This window comes from Hylobates moloch, unplaced genomic scaffold (genome assembly GCF_009828535.3).
Source record: "Hylobates moloch isolate HMO894 unplaced genomic scaffold, HMol_V3 SCAFFOLD_1, whole genome shotgun sequence".
NCBI classification, from domain to species: domain Eukaryota; kingdom Metazoa; phylum Chordata; class Mammalia; order Primates; family Hylobatidae; genus Hylobates; species Hylobates moloch.
Window position 1 is genome coordinate 167,067,294 of NW_026652276.1, and position 20,900 is coordinate 167,088,193.

At 39.0% G+C, this 20,900-nt stretch overlaps 1 protein-coding gene across 2 annotated transcripts in view; it reads right to left on the reverse strand.

The window, feature by feature from the left end:
• Positions 1 to 8,261: 8,261 nt before the first annotated feature.
• VPS50 (VPS50 subunit of EARP/GARPII complex) overlaps positions 8,262 to 20,900 on the reverse strand; it is a 133,524-nt gene continuing 120,885 nt past the window's right edge. Inside the window, exons 27-28 of one of the 2 annotated variants that reach the window (XM_032761048.2) lie at positions 19,710 to 19,899; positions 8,262 to 11,079 (exon numbers count right to left, since the gene is read on the reverse strand). In XM_032761048.2, coding sequence (XP_032616939.1) covers positions 10,960 to 11,079; positions 19,710 to 19,899 — 310 coding nt within the window. In that variant the 3' untranslated portion in view covers positions 8,262 to 10,959. The remainder of the gene's footprint in view (positions 11,080 to 19,709; positions 19,900 to 20,900) is intronic. The other variant, XM_058424568.1, reaches the window with a different exon arrangement.

Here is a 20,900-nt window from a genome sequence, read left to right on the forward strand (position 1 = left end):
GATATTGTGGGTGCAATTTCAGACCACCACAATAAAGCAAATATTGCAATAAAGTGAGTCACAAAAATATAAAAGTTACGTTTACACTGCACTGTAGTCTATTAAACGTGTAATGGCATTATGTCTAAAAAATGTACATGCCTTAATTTAAAACACTTTATTGCTGGAAAATACTAATGATCATCCAAGCCTTAAGCAAGTCATAATCTTTTTGCTGGTGAAGGGTCTTGGCTTGATGTTGATAGCTGCTGATTAATCAGAATAGTGATTGCTGAAGGTTGGGTTGGCTTTTATAGCATGTACATTTTTATATACCATTTCTTAAAATAAGACAACAATAAAAGTGTGCCACATCACACTTTCACAAAAGATTTCTCTGTAGAAATGTGATGCTGTTTGGTAGCATTTTACCACAGTGGAACTTCTTTCAAGACTGGAGTCAATCTTCTCAAATGCTGATGCCGCTTTATCAAGTTAGTTGATGTAATATTCTAAGTCCTTTGCTGTCATTTTAACAATGTTCAAAGCATCTTCCCCAGCGTTAGATTCCATCTCAATAAACCGTTTTCTTCGCTCATCCGTAAGAAGCAACTCCTCATCTGTTCAAGTTTTATTGTGAGATTGCAGCAACTCAGTCACATTTTTAGGCTTCACTTCTAATTCTAGTTCTCTTGCTATTTTCACCATCTCTGCAGTGACTTCCTCCACTGAAGTCTTGAACACCTCAAAGTCATCCCTGATGGTTGAAATCAACTTCTTCTAATACTCTTGTCAATTATATTTTAAACTTCTTTCATGATTCATGAATGTTTTAATGGCATCTAGAAATGGTAGAATCCTTTTTAGAAGGTTTTCAATTTACTTTGCTCAGCCATAAGAGAAATCATTATCTGTGGCAGCTATAGCCTTATGAAATTTTTTTTCATTTATAATGGAAATAGGTCTATTTGGCTTACAGTTCTACAGACTGTTAAAAAAAAAAGCATAGTGCCAGCATCTGTTTCTGGTGAGGGCCTCAATAAGCTTCCACTCACGGCAGAAGGCAAAGGGGGAGCAGGTATATCATATGGTGAGAAAGGGGGCAAGAGAGAGAGGTGGGAGTGCCAGGCTTTTAAAAAAAAAAAAACACATGTGAACTCATTACCATGGGTAGGGCACCAAGCCATTCATGAGGAATCTGCCCCCGCGACCTGAAACTTCTCACCAGGCCCCACGTCCAACATTGAGGATTACCTTTCAACATGAGATTTTGAGGGAACAAACATCCAAACTGTATTATTCCACTCCTGGATCCCAAAAACTCATGCTCTTCTCACATTGCAAAATACAATTGTACCTTCCTAATAGTCTCCCAGTTTTAACCATCTCCAAGATGGTTTAAAAAGTGTTTAAACCAGGTTCCAACAAGTGAGTTTTTAAAGACAAAGTACGTACCAAGTTATCAAGCACTGACAAATCTCAGTCCCTGGATGTGCACTAATTATAATTTGACTTAGAATTTTATTATTGACACACGCTTAACTCTCAGGGACAAAACTGCAGTTAGTTTTCTTGCAACAAGCCTTGTCTCAAAGATTAATGACTCAGCAGTGGTAACTGCTGGACCTCAGCTCAAATGGATTTTAAAATAACCATCCCATTATCTAAAGAAATACATACCAGGCAGTAGATTTGTTTAGTCAGTGATGTTAGGGCAGGAGAAAATGTGTGTGTGTATGTACACGCGCGTGCGCATGTGTGTACATATGAGCTTGGAGATGAAAATATTAGGTTTTCGTATTTATAAATATCCAAACTACAAAGAATTCTTCTAAAAGAAATGAGAGTACTGTCCCAACAATCTTATTAATAAGATATTGATCAATGGCAGGGTCATTTCCCTATTAATGCCTCTGTTGGTTTTCTGAGTATTTTTCTTTGCATCTCACTAGCATCCAAGTGTCATTTTTGCTCCTTCAACTCTCAAACAAGCTGAAAAGGAGTCTAAGAAACTGTTGATCTAAGCGTGAACTAAAACGTGCCCACTTGCAGATCACTTCCTGTGTGGGTAAAGGAATGGAGTAGAAGGGACTCAGTGCTGGGCTGCCCTGAGTGTGGATGTTTCTAATACCTGTGGGCTCCCTAGCTTTCAGCAACTCCAAACTTAAGCCCCCTGAACGCAGGATGGGAGAGCTGTATACCTTGTATGGGGAGAAGGATAAAGGGAAAACTTTCCCCACAACTGAAGTAGAAGTGAACATAACAGTTGGAATTTCCTCAGGAGCTTGTGTGGTAGCACAAACAGTACCATAGTCACATGAACTCCTTAGCAGTCAGAAGAGTGTCTCTTAGGTGGTTTATCAAAAGAATGCATGAAGGAAGAGGCCTTAAAGCGTTCACCTATACATGGAATAACCGTTGATTCTTACTTCTCCAAAGCAGATTACATTACTCACTGCTAGCAATAGGCCCTGATTTGAAATCTGCAGGCACTAAAAATTGAAGGAGTCCCACTTAGGACCAGCATACATTCTGCAGTATGCTAACTAACCCTTTGGGAAGGAGTGAAATACACAGCCATGGAATTGATACTGGGATGCAATTCTGGCAGACTAGTGACCTGAAGAAATGTGATGAGGTCCATCAGTGGTCATACCTGGATCACATGGCTGCTGGAAGCAGTGACTGGAAGAGCACTGGATTCAAGATCTGGTTCTACCCCTTGCACTGTGGTTTTGGGAAAATTGCCTAATAATCTTGAGCCCCAGTCACCTCCTCCACAAAACAAGGTTAATAATAATGACTACCATTTACTGAACTATATACAAAACACTGTTCTGAGAATTTTTTCATTCTTTTATTCTTACAATAGCCCTAGGAAGTAGACACTATGATTATTCCCATCTTGGAGAAAAGGAAATGGCACAGAAGGGTAACTGGAGACTAGGCAAGGAAACAAATGAACTCAATAGAGCCCCAGCCATCAACTCATGTCAGGTTCGTGGTAAGTCTGACATGGAAACAAACAGGAGAGGAATGTTACATTAACTCTATCTAGAATAAGACATGTCTTTCCTAAATTAATCAAACAAAAATTATTTGCTTTTGAAGACTTCTAGGGTAATAGATAAATGCACAGGCTATGGAATCATGGTAGATTGTTGGCTGAGTCAAATCCACCTCCTTCACTTACTAACACTGAGTTACACGGAAATTAAATGGATTATATAATTTCCTCATTTGTAGAGAGTAGGGGTAATAATAATGCTAGCTACCATACAGATTTGTTAGAATTAAATGTATAAAAGTAAATCATTTAAGGCATGCTTGGTGAATGTTATACACTAAGTTTATTGTGACTAATTGTTCAGTGCTGACTTGAGTGTTGTGGGAGACACATAAATGTGGTGGATAGCCCCTTGCACAGGAGACAAGCCAAGGTAATATATCCCAGATAACATAGCATGTGGAGCTTGGAATGTGGTATAAGTGGTATAGGCTGGGGAATTGATGCTGCTGGCAGGAAGCCGTCACTGAGAAGATTCCTGGGTGAATGTGGATAGAGAAATGGAGGCCATTAAAGAGGTAGTGGCGGTTGGGCACGGTGGCTCACGCTTGTAATCCCAGCACTTTGGGAGCCCGAGGCGGGCGGATCACGAGGTCAGGAGATCAAGACCACGGTGAAACCCCGTCTCTACTAAAAAATACAAAAAATTAGCTGGGCGTGGTGGCGGGCGCCTGTAGTCCCAGCTACTCGGAGAGGCTGAGAGGCAGGAGAATGGCGTGAACCCGGGAGGCGGAGCTTACAGTGAGCCGAGTTTGCGCCACTGCACTCCAGCCTGGACGACAGAGCGAGACTCCGTCTCAAAAAAAAAAAAAAAGAGGTAGTGGCAGCAAAGGACTGCTGGGAGGAGCCGACAGATGGCGTCCATACAAAGGGGACAGGTCATGGGAGCAGGCTTGCCTTGTAGGCTGTCTGCAACACAAAAGTAAGTTGGACACATATTCTTTTGAGAAAGGATAGATCTTTGAAAGTTCTCAGAAAGTGTAGTTCTTAGAATTTGCTTTATAAGGAACATACAAAAAAAAAAAAAAAGTTGTGCCCTGTGCCTGTTTTTAAGTCACTTTTCCAACCATCTCCTCCCCCAGTAATTCTGACTGATGAATTCAATCATCCTGATGTATTCTATTAGGAAAAGAATTATAATAGCCTTCTTTGTGTTGAGCTTTGTGGAAATTTCAGAATAACTTCAGCTTAATAACTCTATTTTTTCATTTTAAAAGCTAAAAGATATTCTTGAACACTACCTGTTCAGAGTCCAGCTGTGGCTTTGTAATAGAAACAGGTGCCTCTACAAATCCTTCCGTATTTGCAAAGACAAAGTTGTACATTAACCAATTCTGTCAGATGTTTTAGCACTTCTTAGATTTGGGGGACTCTCAGCAAAGTGAAATTTTACAAGCTGATTCACATACCATAGCCATCTGGATGGCTAGCTTCCCTTACCAAATCATGAACTGGCCTCTCTCTCCACCTGATTCAATTAACTGCTAAGAAAATCAAAGACCAAATCACTCTAAGATACATTACATTATTCTTGCAGTTCCACTTGTCTCACTGCTCATGACTCATGCACCAATTAAAAATCTCCTGGGAGAATCTTTGTTAATCAACTCAAGTCAGTGTGAAGGAGATGCAACATGCTTGCTGGCCTGTTCAAACACCAGTCACTCAGAGGCTCCTACAGGAGAGGTAATAATGCTCTGTGTCTAAGATTTATCTTGAAGAATAGTAACAATTATTAAGTGGATAAAATATAAATAATTTTCTAAAAACTAAAACAAGGCCTTCTCATCAGTCTGTTTGGAATAGCTATACTGTAGTTTTTATTAATTAGGGGAAAGTTACAGGTGAACTTCTCTGGATCACTTTCATTCTTTGTGTGTGTGTGTGTGTGTGTGTGTGTGTGTGTGTGTGTGTCAACAAGTAAGTGCAAGGCAATGGTTCCCAAACTTTAGTGTGCATCATTGCTTGTTTAAATGCCCATCACTGAGCTTCATCCCGAGTTTCTGATTCTGCATGTCTAGGGGCAGGGTAGGGGGACCCGAGAATCTGCCTGTCTGACAAGTTCCCAGGTAATGAATGCTGAGGCTACTGGGAACCACATTTTTAGAACCAGGGGTCTAGGGCGGTCTAATACAACAAGGCAAGTGTCAACTTACACAGCCTGCAAATGTTAAAAAAAAAACCAAGGAATTGAGGTAAGTTTTGCTTCTTTTTAAACCACTAATATTTTAGCTTCAAATGCCAATGCACATCTCTCTTCAACAATTACTGAGTAATTAATCTTCTTTCAACAATATTGAAAAGTCAGTATTACATGTTTGATCCAGGACAGAGAGCTTTGGAGTGTAAGGAGTATATATGTGACAGTGCTGCCCCAAAGGAACTCACCAACTTTCAGTTTAGGCAAAAATTCTAGTTCAAAGGGCCTGAGTACTTGCATTTCATCCATCTTAGCTGAGATTCTGTGCCAGGTGCTGTCAAGGATGCACAGCAGAACACACAGATGAAGTTCTGGGTCTCCCTTCTCTAGACTGTCTTCTTCCCCTCAACTAATAGGCCAGCAGGAGTGATTAGTTCATTTGGATGCAGTTTAAAAGTATAATTCAAGTGCCTGTAGGTACAGCCTGGTCCGCACTGTCCACTTCTCAAAATGTTGGTCACTTGTTATTGAATAACATTTGCTGCTTTACTTGCTTGTTTCCTGCTTGAAGACGTCTACGTTTGCAGCTCCTCCTCCGCCTCTTATGCCTCTTTCACCCTCCCTTTTATAGGCCAAACATGCTACCCTTTCTGATCCTCAAACATGCTCTTCCCTCAGCCTCCTCACTCAACTCCTACTCATCCTGTCTCCATTTGAATGTCTTCCTCATGGGAGTCTTTCTTGAACCCTACCCCAGCATTTTCCTTTGGAATACTCACCAATATGTAATGAAATGTCTTACATCTATTTATCCTGTTAGATTTCAGCTCCACACGTCATCTGTCCTATCCACTAAAGCATTCTTAACGCCCAGCCAGTGCCTGGTGGAGGAAGACACTCCGGGACAACATGACCCTGGAACTCACTCAGTCCCCCAGATGACAAGCTGCACCAGAGTGTATCTTCCAACAAGAGTGATGGCTTCCCAATTAAAAGAGTTACAATGTCCAAAGGTCCCGGTAGGTCCCTAGGTGGCAAGATGTTCTCATATTTGCTCTAGAAAACTGTCCCTCCAGCACAGTATCCTGGTCCTGTCTCATCTTTCATGGAAACAATGGCAAGGGGATGGGGGAATAGTGCCTTTTTAAATTTTTTTACTGTCCCATGCTTTTAAGTTTTCTGCCTCCTAAATAAATCTTGGTTTTACCTTATATTCTGATGACTCCCACATTGACATCTATAGCTCTGACCTCTTCTCTGAACTCCAGACTTGCATGCAGCTACCCTCTCCTACACGTCCAACAATTTATCTCCAAGTATCTCAAACTTCCCTGTCCAAAACTGTTTTCTTGATCTTGTTCACAAACCCAGTCTTCCCAAAGACTTCTACTTCCTCCAGAAAGTCTTTAAGCACACTCTTTTCTCAAATATCAACCATTTTGTTTCTACCTTCAACATATGTCCAGTGTCTGACCACCCCTCACCATATCCCGCAATGCTACTGCAATCCTAGCCTCGCATGGTTTACCGAATTAGTTTCCTACCTTGTTTCCTTGCTTTGCTTTTTGTCCCTCTCTAGCCCTTTCTCAACTATACAGAGTGGTTTTGGTAAACCCTAAGTCACAAATCAGGTCATCACTTGGTTCACAGCCCTTCAAATGCTTCCATCTGAAGGTGAAATCCAAAGTCCTTCCCTGTATGTGTCCCCTCCTGCCACGTCCTCTCTGCTTTTACTTTCTTCTGCTTACTATGCCATCCACACTGCCCTCCTTGCTGTTCTCTGACAGCAGCCTCCACCCTAGGGCTTTTGCACTTGACATTCCCTCGGCCTGCAACACTCACTCAGACATCTGCATGGCAAGCTTCTTCCTTTCCTCCCAAGGGAGGCCTTCTGCCACCATCCTTGTTAAAGTTATACTACCATTGTGACCACCACTACTCCCTATCGATTTTTCTCCACAACATCTCTCCTTGGGAAGGATACGTTTCATGGAAAGGATAGCATTTTGCTTGGGTGCTTAAAGGTGGGATTGCAATTAGGAAAGCAGGGATAACAGAAGTAAGGTAAGGCAGATAGCAGGTAGCCAGCAAAAATGGTCTCCCAGTGGTTACCTGATGGTGTCACTACACTTTAGCGTAGGCTCTAGTACTGAGTGGTGTCAAAATGGAAACCCTGACTACAAAGTCCTTTCTTTTTGGGTGAAGATTAGCATGCTTGCTATTTGGTGTAGCTAGATTAAAATGCCCACATTGTGGAAATGCCTTTTCTTTAAAGCAGAAATCCTTTTGGTACCTAGGATTGGGAAGGAATAGAGTAAAACAAAAACTACTGATGAAGAAAATCCCTTTCCTGGATGGAAAGGCTCAGCTCGGTATGAAAAAATACCTACAGGGCAAATTTGGAAATCCTCAGCAGGGCCAAGTCTTCTCAGTCTTGGGATCAAAAAGTGATGTCTACATTAACTTATAAAAATAGTTCTTTATCAAAAACAGACCAAAAAGAGTTCTATATTAATCATATCAATAAAGTACTAAAATTCCAGAGGGATCCTTTTAAGTGAAGGAGAATATTTAGCTGTGGTTTTGTTTTCATACTGAAAAAATGATCTAAGTATACTTAGCAATATTCAAAAAGGATATGTCAATCAAGAAAAGCACATCAAAGCAAATGAATTATTTTTCTCCATTCATTTTGAAACAGCTAACAGTTCTCTTGTATAAATCTGACACAGTTTTGTCCTTGTGAGAGCTGTGCTGCATAAACTTTTTCACAGCCTTTACAAATCTGTGGATGACAGGAATTGTGCAAATATTTTCCACAATAAGAAAAAATCTGTAGAAAGCTACACCAGTCTTAACATTTACAAAGATTACACCAGACTATTAATAATTCTCTTGTCATTAATCATTGTCAGAAGCTAAATATCGTTTTGTTAACCACTAATCCGAATCAAAATTATTCCAAAGAGAAATATATATATATTATATATATATATATACATGTATATATATGGAAATCCCCTCCACCCTGTACTTCTATGTGCTTTGAGCACAACTTGTATTCATCAATTCATCTTCAGATCTATTTTTTTATTACAAAAGACAACTATGCTTACAAGGTGAATTGAATTACAAGCCTTTTACTACTTTTCGGTGAGTTAAGAAAAAGCTATTTAATCTAACAAAGTTTCACTTTAGCACTCAGCTAAATAGAAATTTCAAAAAGAAATTTTATTTAAAGATATGATAAAATACCATATGGCCCTGGTTTCAAGAGAAATTCATTTAATAAGTTGTGTAAATGAGCTTATTAGTTAAAGTGAACTTACAAGATCTCTGTTGGTTTCATAAACCAAAGCAAACTAGTTCATTTGAATTGCTATGTGCCCCCCCTAGCATTTTTAAATGCAAGACAATGTATTTGTAGAAATAATCATTCTTTCTCAGGGAATGCTAATTTACTATGCTCCCATGGTAAATTCTACAGGAAACTTTCACGGAAAATGTCAAAGTTAAGGAAAGTTTAGACTCAAAAATAATAAATTTTTGGTAATGATAGTTTTTGGAACATGTATAATTCCATTTACATTCTCAGCTTTTCAATTCTATTTATCTTAAAATTAGTTTCATAAAACGTTACATGGTTATAATTCAATATTATTGTATAAAGTATTTGAGAAATGTCTGGTAAATCTCTTGTGATTAGGTAATTTCGTGACTCAAATCTCCTGTTACTGTTTTGATGCTAGCTAGCACTTACTAAGCTACCTTTTAATGCAAAAAAAAAAAAAAAAAAACAAAACCAAAAGCCAAAGAAACCTTTTTCAAAAAGCATTAAAAAGATCCACCATTTCATTATGAAGATGCAGAAAGCAAAGTAAGGGTAGGTTAAAAGGTCTGTCACATTGCATGGTCGAGTCTCTAACAAGATAAGTAATTCTTTTCTACCAATTCCTATAACCTTGGAAAACACTGGGCTCTACCTGGCAGGTAATTCCTGTTCATATTATCTAGGGCCAACTAAAGTAGAAATTAAAGGAAACCAACTACAAAATCCATGTAGAAGAGAAAAATAAGCAGCTCTTCATCAACTGAAAATTAAAAAAGATTGATTAGCTCTTTATGTGCCCAGCTAAATACGCCATTTAAACTCAAGGACCAAGCTTATCTCATGTTTGTTTTCTTCAAGTGGCTGCATATAAATAATGGCTACAGGCAGAATCTACTTCACAACTGTATAATCTAGCCGCAACCAAATCATAATGGCACCAAACTCATACCTTTTTACAAGAGGAAAGTTTTAAATTGACAGTAAATGAACTGTGACGTGAGAGGATGAAAAGAAAACATTCAGCATACAGACACACACAAACATATTCTGAAAGTGCTTCACATTACACTGTGCATTTACAGACATCGCAGGGACTGATGGACAGAGTAGCAATTGTTTCCTTATCACCTCCATGCTTGATCACATGCCATCCTGTGCCATCCATTTTATCACCTTAGATCCCAGAAGACTCACAAGACCCAAGGCCTGTTTCTCACATGATTCCTTAGGATTCCATGAGCTGTTGATGTTACAGGTCATGCATGGCAATCATTGGACCAACGCCACGCAAGCTTAGATGTCCTCCACTCTCCGGTCAGAAAGAACACACACAAAATTCCTTATCAGACAGTTGGCAAGAGTACATGGAAAATGGATTTTCATGTCACATACATTAGGAGAAGATCTTCGGCTTCAGGGCAAAGTTTAGAGGAACAGCACATACTTACTGAAGACTAAGTGGATTCCAGAGTTCATCATTGGCTAGACTGATACTATTTTACATTTGTGTTACAAAAGGTGGATATTTCAGAAGAGTGAACATATGACTGTACATTTATGAGTGACTAGCAGACAACTGTCTCCTGAGTAAGTCAACCTGGGTTTTATTGTCCTAAGACAAAATCTGAATTTAAAGAGACCAAAACTTTCAACAAAAAAAACACATGTTTTTATAAAGAAAGATAAAAGAAAGTCTCATAATCATGATTCTGTATGCTACTCAGGCATTGAAAAGGTACACTCAATGAAATTACATTTCGCCATTGGTTTCAGGATACAAAACAATTAAAATTAGAACACGCTAAAAGCTGCACTATAGTTCATGAAATCTGCATGCCACACAAAAAATCGAGATGTAGTCTCACATAGGCCGATCATACGAGAGTATATTTATTAAATTTCATCATTTATGATCACTGTTATAACTAAATTAACCCTGACATAAACTTTGACATTTTAAAAACAGAGAACATACCGATTTTTCAACTATTTTTTAATTCTCATGCAGTGCTCATAATTAGGAGATACTACATATTCACCCTCACATTATGCTTATTAAGAACCAAGCTAAGAGGGTAGAAAAATGCCAACTTCATTCTCCATAAACTTCCCATACATATATTAAGCCACTGTTCTTCTAATTATATACTTATGGTACATTCTTCTGTAAAATACATAACTGTAGTCACATAACCATTGTTATGACAAGGCAACAATATCATTTCAGATTACAACAAATGAGACCAAAAGTTGAAGGGACCACAGCATATAAAAGTCATGAGAACACCACACACATTTCAATATTTTCCACTTTCCAGTCAAAAAAAAACATGCACAAAGTTTTCTTAGCAGATAGTTGTCAGAAGTGCATTAAAAAACTGGCTTTCAGGTCATATATGTTGACTGAGGATCAATGCCATTGAGGAAAAAGAGCTGTGTTCATTATCTTTTAGGTCTGTCTATATCATCTATAGCTGCTAGAAGTTTTTGTCTTGCTTTCTTATTGATGTGGGATCCCAGGCAAACATTCACCAGATTGGTCAGCTGCTTCGTTGAATATTCCTGCTCAAAGAAGAAAGATCCAAATTTAGTATCCTAAAAGGAATGTATCTGATCAGTGCAACAAAAGAACAGGTGGATATTCAGGTGCAGTGGATAGTTACTGAGCATTATAAACCAGTGAAAAACAGTGGAAATTGCAGTTGAGACATGGAAGGCAAATTGTCTACTGAGCTGTAATAGGAGGGAATAAGAGTACTATAGTATGCATTTGAAACAGCATTAGAATGTGTTTTAATACAGCAAAGCAATCTGACATGCGTATGCTTCTTACTTCTTTAACGATCACACACTTTACACATTTCTGTGATAGTCTTTGTTATTGAGTCATCAAAATACACTGACATTTCAATTTTTTTTATTTTATTATACTTTAAGTTTTAGGGTACATGTGCACAATGTGCAGGTTTGTTACATATGTATCCATGTGCCATGTTGGTGTGCTGCACCCATTAACTCGTCATTTAGCATTAGGTATATCTCCTCATGCTATCCCTCCCCCCTCCCCCCACCCCACAACAGTCCCCAGAGTGTGATGTTCCCCTTCCTCTGTGCATGCGTTCTCATTGTTCAACTCCCACCTGTGAGTGAGAATATGTAGTGTTTGGTTTTTTGTCCTTGTGATAGTTTACTGAGAATGATGATTTCCAGTTTCATCCATGTCCCTACAAAGGACATGAACTCATCATTTTTTATGGCTGCATAGTATTCCATGGTGTATATGTGCCACATTTTATTAATCCAGTCTATCGTTGTTGACATTTGGGTTGGTTCCAAGTATTTGCTATTGTGAATAGTGCCACAGTAAACATACATGTGCATGTGTCTTTATACCAGCATGATTTACAGTCCTTTGCGTATATACCCAGTAATGGGATGGCTGGGTCAAATGGTATTTCTAGTTCTAGATCCCTGAGGAATCGCCACACTGACTTCCACAATGGTTGAACTAGTTTACAGTCCCACCAACAGTGTAAAAGTGTTCCTATTTCTCCACATCCTCTCCAGCACCTGTTGTTTCCTGACTTTTTAATGATGGCCATTCTAACTGGTGTGAGATGGTATCTCATTGTGGTTTTTGATTTGCATTTCTCTGATGGCCAGTGATGATGAGCATTTTTTCACGTGTATTTTGGCTGCATAAATGTCTTCTTTTGAGAAGTGTCTGTTCATGTCCTTCGCTCACTTTTTGATGGGGTTGTTTTTTTCTTGTAAATTTGTTAGAGTTCATTGTAGATTCTGGATATTAGCCCTTTGTCAGATGAGTAGGTTGCGAAAATTTTCTCCCATTTTGTAGGTTGCCTGTTCACTCTGATGGTAGTTTCTTTTGCTGTGCAGAAGCTCTTTAGTTTAATTAGATCCCATTTGTCAATTTTGGCTTTTGTTGCCATTGCTTTTGGTGTTGTAAACATGATGTCCTTGCCCGTGCTTATGTCCTGAATGGTAATGCCTAGGTTTTCTTCCAGGGTTTTTATGGTTTTAGGTCTAACATTTAAGTCTTTAATCCATCTTGAATTAATTTTTGTATAAGGTATAAGGAAGGGATCCAGTTTCAGCTTTCTACATACGGCTAGCCAGTTTTCGAGCACCATTTATTAAATAGGGAATCCTTTCCCCATTGCTTGTTTTTGTCAGGTTTGTCAAAGATCAGATAGTTATAGATATGCAACTATTTATTTCTGAGGGCTCTGTTATTTATTTATTTATTTCTGAGGGCTCTGTTCTGTTCCATTGATCTATATCTCTGTTTTGGTACCAGTACCATGCCGTTTTGGTTACTGTAGCCTTGTAGTATAGTTTGAAGTCAGGTAGTGTGATGCCTCCAGCTTTGTTCTTTTGGCTTAGGACTGACTTGGCGATGTGGGCTCTTTTTTGGTTCCATATGAACTTTAAAGTAGTTTTTTTCCAATTCTGTGCAGAAAGTCATTGGTAGCTTGATGGGAATGGCATTGAATCTATAAATTACCTTGGGCAGTATGGCCATTTTCATGATATTGATTCTTCCAACCCATGAGCATGGAATGTTCTTCCATTTGTTTGTATCCTCTTTTATTTCATTGAGCAGTGGTTTGTAGTTCTCCTTGAAGAGGTCTTTCACATCCCTTGTAAGTTGGATTCCTAAGTATTTTATTCTCTTTGAAGCAATTGTGAATGGGAGTTCACTCATGATTTGGCTCTGTTTGTCTGTTATTAGTGTATAAGAATGCTTGTGATTTTTGTACATTGATTTTGTATCCTGAGACTTTGCTGAAGTTGCTTATCAGCTTAAGGAGATTTTGGGCTGAGACAATGGGGTTTTCTAGATATACAATCATGTCATCTGCAAACAGGGACAATTTGACTTCCTCTTTTCCTAATTGAATACCCTTTACTTCCTTCGACTGCCTAATTGCCCTGGCCAGAACCTCCAACACTATGTTGAATAGGAGTGGTGAGAGAGGGCATCCCTGTCTTGTGCCAGTTTTCAAAGGGAATGCTTCCAGTTTTTGCCCATTCAGTATGATATTGGCTGTGGGTTTGTCATAGACAGCTCTTATTATTTTGAGATATGTCCCATCAATACCTAATTTATTGAGAGTTTTTAGCATGAAGGGTTGTTGAATTTTGTCCTAGGCCTTTTCTGCATCTATTGAGATAATCATGTGGTTTTTGTCTTTGGTTCTGTTTATATGCTGGATTACATTTATTGATTTGCATATGTTGAACCAGCCTTGCATCCCAGGGATGAAGCCCACTTGACCATGGTGGATAAGCTTTTTGATGTGCTCCTGGATTCGGTTTCCTAGTATTTTATTGAGGATTTTTGCATCCATGTTCATCAAGGATATTGGTCTGAAATTCTCTTTTTTGGTTATGTCTCTGCCAGGCTTTGGTATCAGGATGATGCTGGCCTCATAAAATGAGTTAGGGAGGATTCCCTCTTTTTCTATTGATTGGAATAGTTTCAGAAGGAATGGAACCAGTTCCTCTTTGTACCTCTGGTAGAATTGGGCTGTGAATCCATCTGGTCCTGGACTCTTTTTGGTTGGTAAGCTATTGATTATTGCCACAATTTCAGAGCCTGTTATTGGTCTATTCAGAGATTCAACTTCTTCCTGGTTTAGTCTTGGGAGGGTGTATGTATCGAGGAATTTATCCATTTCTTCTAGATTTTCTAGTTTATTTGCATAGAGGTGTTTGTAGTATTCTCTGATGGTAGTTTGTATTTCTGTGGGATCGGTGGTGATATCCCCTTTATCATTTTTGATTGCGTCTATTTGATTCTTCTCTCTTTTCTTCTTTATTAGTCTTGCTAGCGGTCTATCAATTTTATTGATCTTTTCAAAAAACCAGCTCCTGGATTCATTAATTTTTTGAAGGGTTTTTTGTGTCTCTATTTCCTTCAGTTCTGCTCTGATTTTAGTTATTTCTAGCCTTCTGCTAGCTTTTGAATGTGTTTGCTCTTGCTTTTCTAGTTCTTTTAATTGTGATGTTAGGGTGTCAATTTTGGATCTTTCCTGCTTTCTCTTCTGGGCATTTAGTGCTATAAATTTCCCTCTACACATTGCTTTGAATGTGTCCCAGAGATTCTGGTATGTTGTATCTTTGTTCTTGTTGGTTTCAAAGAACATCTTTATTTCTGCCTTCATTTCGTTATGTACCCAGTGGTCATTCAGGAGCAGGTTGTTCAGTTTCCATGTAGTTGAGTGGTTTTGAGTGAGTTTCTTAATCCTGAGTTCTAGTTTGATTGCACTGTGGTCTGAGAGACAGTTTGTTATAATTTCTGTTCTTTTACATTTGCTGAGGAGAGCTGTACTTCCAACTATGTGGTCAATTTTGGAATAGGTGTGGTGTGGTGCTGAAAAAATGTATATTCTGTTGATTTGGGGTGGAGAGTTCTGTAGATGTCTATTAGGTCCACTTGGTGCAGAGCTGAGTTCAATTCCTGGGTATCCTTGTTAACTTTCTGTCTCGTTGATCTGTCTAATGTTGACAGTGGGGTGTTAAAGTCTCCCATTATTATTGTGTGGGAGTCTAAGTCTCTTTGTAGGTCACTAAGGACTTGCCTTATGAATCTGAGTGCTCCTGTATTGGGTGCATATATATTTAGGACAGTTAGCTCTTCTTGTTGCATTGATCCCTTTACCATTATGTAATGGCCTTCTTTGTCTCCTTTGATCTTTGTTGGTTTAAGTCTGTTTTATCAGAGACTAGGATTGCAACCCCTGCCTTTTTTTGTTTTCCATTTGCTTGGTAGATCTTCCTCCATCCTTTTATTTTGAGCCTATGTGTGTCTCTGTACATGAGATGCATTTCCTGAATACAGCACACTGATGGGTCTTGACTCATTATCCAATTTGCCAGTCTGTGTCTTTTAATTGGAGCACTTAGTCCATTTACATTTAAAGTTAATATTGCTATGTGAGAATTTGATCCTGTCATTATGATGTTAGCTGGTTATTTTGCTTGTTAGTTGATGCAGTTTCTTCTTAGCCTCGATGGTCTTTACAATTTGGCATGATTTTGCAGTGGCTGGTACCAGTTGTTCCTTTCCAAGTTTAGTGCTTCCTTCAGGAGCTCTTTTAGGGCAGGCCTGGTGGTGACAAAATCTCTCAGCATTTGCTTGTCTGTAAAGAAGTTATTTCTCCTTCATTTATGAAGCTTAGTTCGGCTGGATATGAAATTCTGGGTTGAAAATTCTTTTCTTTAAGAATGTTGAATATCGGCCCCCAGTCTCTTCTGGCTTGTAGAGTTTCTGCTGAGAGATCAGCTGTTAGTCTGATGGGCTTCCCTTTGTGGGTAACCTGACCTTTCTCTCTGGCTGCTCTTAACAGTTTTTCCTTCATTTCAACTTTGGTGAATCTGACAATTATGTGTCTTGGAGTTGCTCTTCTCGAGGGGTATCTTTGTGGCGTTCTCTGTACTTCCTGAATCTGAATGTTGGCCTGCCTTGCTAGATTGGGGAAGTTCTCCTGAATGATATCCTGCAGAGTGTTTTCCAACTTAGTTCCATTCTCCCGTCATTTTCAGGTACACCAATCAGATGTAGATTTGGTCTTTTCACATAGTCCCATATTTCTTGGAGGCTTTGTTCATTTCTTTTTGTTCTTTTTTCTCTAAACTTCCCTTCTCGCTTCATTTCATCTTCCATCACTGATACCCTTTCTTCCAGTTGATTGCATCGGCTCCTGAGGCTTCTGCATTCTTCACGTAGTTCTCGAGCCTCGGCTTTCAGCTCCATCAGCTCCTTTAAGCACTTCTCTGTGTTGGTTGTTCTAGTTATAAATTCGTCTAAATTTTTTTCAAAGTTTTTAACTTCTTTGCCTTTGGTTTGAATTTCCTCCTGTAGCCCCGAGTAGTTTGATTGTCTGAAGCCTTCTTCTCTGAACTCGTCAAAGTCATTGTCCGTCTAGCTTTGTTCTGTTGCTGGTGAGGAACTGTGTTCCTTTGGAGGAGGACAGGTGCTCTGCTTTTTAGAATTTCCAGTTTTTCTGCTCTGTTTTTTCCCCATCTTTGTGGTTTTATCTACTTTTGGTCTTTGATGATGGTGATGTACAGATGGGTTTTTGGTGTGGATGTCCTTTCTGTTTGTTAGTTTTCCTTCTACCAGACAGGACCCTCAGCTGCAGGTCTGTTGGAGTTTCCTAGAGGTCCACTCCAGACCCTGTTTGCCTGGGTCTCAGCAGCGGAGGCTGCAGAACAGCGGATTTTCGTGAACCGCGAATGCTGCTGCTTGATCATTCCTCTGGAAGTTTTGTCTCAGAGGAGTACCCGGCTATGTGAAGTGTCAGTCTGCCCCTACTTGGGGGTTCCTCCCAGTTAGGCTGCTTTGGGGATCAGGGGTCAGGGACCCACTTGAGGAGGCAGTCTACCTGTTCTCAGATCTCCAGCTACGTGCTGGGAGAACCACTACTCTCTTCAAAGCTGTCAGAAGGGGACATTTAAGTCTGCAGAGGTTACTGCTGTCTTTTTGTCTGTGCCCTGCCCCCACTGGTGTAGCCTACACAGGCAGGCAGGCCTCTTTGAGCTGTGGTGGGCTCCACCCAGTTCGAGCTTCCTGACTGCTTTGTTTACCTAAGCAAGCCTGGGCAATGGCAGGCGCCCCTCCCCCAGCCTCGCTACCGCCTTGCAGTTTGATCTCAGACTGCTGTGCTAGCAATCAGCGAGACTCCGTGGGCGTAGGACCCTTCGAGCCACGTGCAGGATATAATCTCCTGGTGTGCCGTTTTTTAAGCCGGTCGGAAAAGCAGTATTAGGATGGGAGTGACCTGATTTTCCAGGTGCTGTCTGTCACCCCTTTCTCTGACTAGGAAAGGGAACTCCCTGACCCCTTGCGCTTCCCGAGTGAGGCAATGCCTCGCCTTGCTTGGGCTGGCGAACGGTGCGCTGCACCTGCTGTCCTGTGCCCGCTGTCTGGCACTCCCTAGTGAGATGAACCTGGTACCTCAGATGGAAATGCAGAAATCACCCGTCTTCTGCGTCGCTCACGCTGGGAGCTGTATACTGGAGCTGTTCCTATTTGGCCATCTTGGCTCCCTCCGCTACTCAGATGACATTTCAAATTTTTTAAATGCTACTGATGAAGTATTTTTCTGGCCCTCTACATTTTGTAAACCCTTTAGTTAAAAAAAAAAAAAATCTCTAACAACAGAACAACAACTCTTCTAAGATACAACAAATGAATAAGGTAACAAGGATCACAAAGTCAGGGAGCTGCAAATAAAATTAACACTGCAAGTATCTTTTGCAATCCAAATCCATCTGGTTCCTGAATTTCAGATACTGAATTGCTGGGATGAGAATAAACAGGGATTCATCAGAAATTTCTGCAGATTGACTTGGTACTGGAGGTTGAATAGCAAGAGTTCAGATAGGGAAAGACAGCTGTATACTATTATCTAATAAGAAAAGAAAATGTGTCTTTATTGAAGGTAACCACTAAATATAGTACAATTTCAAAACAGGAGAAAGAATTGATTTTAAAAACTTAGCAAACTGCTCAGCTTGTGTATCTGATCTCTGAGCACCTGTCCCCATCTGGTAAGTAATCTCATTTAACCACTCAGTGCTCAGTGAGGATCCATCGTCAGTGATCGTTGGACTCATCATTGTGGGAAGTTTCCTTCAAAGACAGAAAAGAGTCCCTGATGCTGCTGAGGAAAATGTCACTGAATTACAAATATCAATCAGTTAAAGCTCTTTCAAAGTACTAAGCTAAAAAAAAAATCAGTCCACTATATTAAAAGAGGAAATCCAAAAAATGGGCATCATTATTGCATCAAATAATGTGTATTTAGAGCTGTGCCTTTCTTCCTCAGCTACTTTGTACTCTTTCCCAAAACCCTTTCCTCAGTACCAACCCAGAAGTGTTTACAGCTTACTTTACTAAATGGATTCTAGCAACATTAAGCAGTCCATCTGCATCTTGGTTTAACATTTTGGTTATCAAATGTCAGTGGAGCTAAACGTGGTGAAGTTTTTCTCAATCTCGCTTACTGGCCAAACTCATTAAAAAAATTAGCCGGGCGTGGTGGCGGGCGCCTGTAGTCCCAGCTACTCGGAGAGGCTGAGGCAGGAGAATGGCATGAACCCGGGAGGCGGAGCTTGCAGTGAGCGGAGATCGCGCCACTGCACTCCAGCCGGGGCGACAGAGCGAGACTCCGTCTCAAAAATATATATATATAGATATAGATATAGATATAGATCTATATAGATCTATATCTATATATTCCTACTTTGCTTCTAAAGATCCGAAACTGACTAAGAGTGGGGACATTCACACAAGATTCAGGCCAATGTGAATGTTCTAGGCTAATGCATTTTATCTCTTTACAGTGTTAAGGCCAGAAAGGATGAGTCTGAGCAGGTATATACAAATAATTATTTTCTTACCCAAATGAAATAAAACTTGACTTAGCTTTTACCCATGACATTCATAGGTTAAGAAAATGTAAATCCTAGAGTTATTAAAGCAATGGGGGTTTGGTGATGATTTTAACACATGCCATATACAGAAAAGCTTCCCATACCAAGCACACTGAGTTGAACTGTGTCAAAAATTCGGCATCCTACGTAACAATAGTATTTTTCTTATCTATATAGTCATACAAAAGAAAAATAAATCTATATTAAAGGTAAAATCTAATGTAAGATGCAAGTTAAGTTTAGCCATTTAAATATTAATGTCTTCAATCATCACTAATACTTGTCAGTGTGTAGGATGTTATCATTTCATCGTTGAGGAGTACAAGAAGGTTTGTATGAGAAGGTTTAAGTTACATAATCGATTATGGCTTATGAATCGTTTCACTGTTTCTGTATTCAATCTGTCTCAGTATTTATCAACTTCAGCCTTTTCCTATAATACAGTTGCAGGAAAAATACAGCTAATGTCTTGGCTTTGGCTGTATTTCTAGATCATTACAGTAACAGTTCACAAAGGGCTGAAAAAGATTTGATGAGTCAAAGGGCACTGCTTAGATATAGTGCCCTTAGTCTGAATATGGCAAAGAATTGACCTAAGTAGTTTGTATTAAAAAAACAACTGTTTCTTTATATTTCACTCTCACGATTTTGAATTAAATAACACACCCAACAAGAACAGCACAAAGAAAAAGGAATAAAAACTTAATTAACTGTTTTCCAGCTCTCACCCTGTGCTCTTTGATCCAGCGTTCCATGTCATTCTCAGTTAGGTAATAAGCTTTAATATAAGTTTCCACAAATTCTTTATCAGGAATGGGTCTAATATCTGTTAGTTTTTCAAGTTTCATTAAAAACTGTTGAAAATCCAATTGCATCAGGGCACGACCCTCATTACTGCACTTCTTGACATTGGCATATCTAAGATGCAAAACAATAAAAAAAAATACATTATAGGATAATTAGAAACAAAAAACTGTCAGGTATTTGAAGTTTTCTCTAACCTATATTTGGACAGATTCCCCAGAAATGAGAGGGTTATAGGAAATAGAGAACATAAGCCTTGAGTCAGAAAGTACCCATGCGGGCCTCAGTTTTCTCATTTGCAAAGAGATCCAATGAGTTCAAGGCTCTTTGTTGTGCTACAGACCACGGTTCTCTGTATTCAATCAACATAATTGTCTGTAAGAAAGTTAAACTGGTATTCCAGTTAATCTGGCTGCCAAGAGTTACTTTATAAAACTAAGCTTTGAATACTTCAAAGTTTAGTTTTATAAAACTGTTCAATATTCAACGCAATGCAAAAGAAACAAATGAAATAATTCTCCCATGAACACTCTGAAAACATAAAGAAATGTGTAAGCATGTAAGCATAGAAAGTATATACATATTTTTCATGATAAAAAGTTTATAGACTTATTCTGACATTCTACACTACTGAAACAGTGTGTTTTAAGGTGGACTAGTAATAAAGACAAATATACTAACCCTAACAATACAACACTTTATTACTCATTAAGTCAGTGTTTCATTTCTTCAATCACTCATACAGAACGTGGTAAATTCAACTGTGGGAATGAGGTACTTACCTTAAGGAAAGTTGCAAGAAAATAAAAGCTTATTTTATTTAAAATGACCAAGCTTTTTTTTTTTTAAAAAAAGAGTATTTTATACAGAAGTATTACATATATTATTCACATTTCTACTTAAATTTATTTAAAATACTCTTCATTCGTGATTGTTGACACAGCCTTTGTATAATTTATAGCACTGCTGGTTTCAATACAGAGTGCCACGACTGTTGTCAGCTTGTCACTGTCATCTTCCCACTTTCTAATACATTCTTTTGTATAACAAATGAGAACAAAAGAAAAATCAGACAAATGATAGTGTGAAAATTCAACTGATGTGCAATTCTAGAG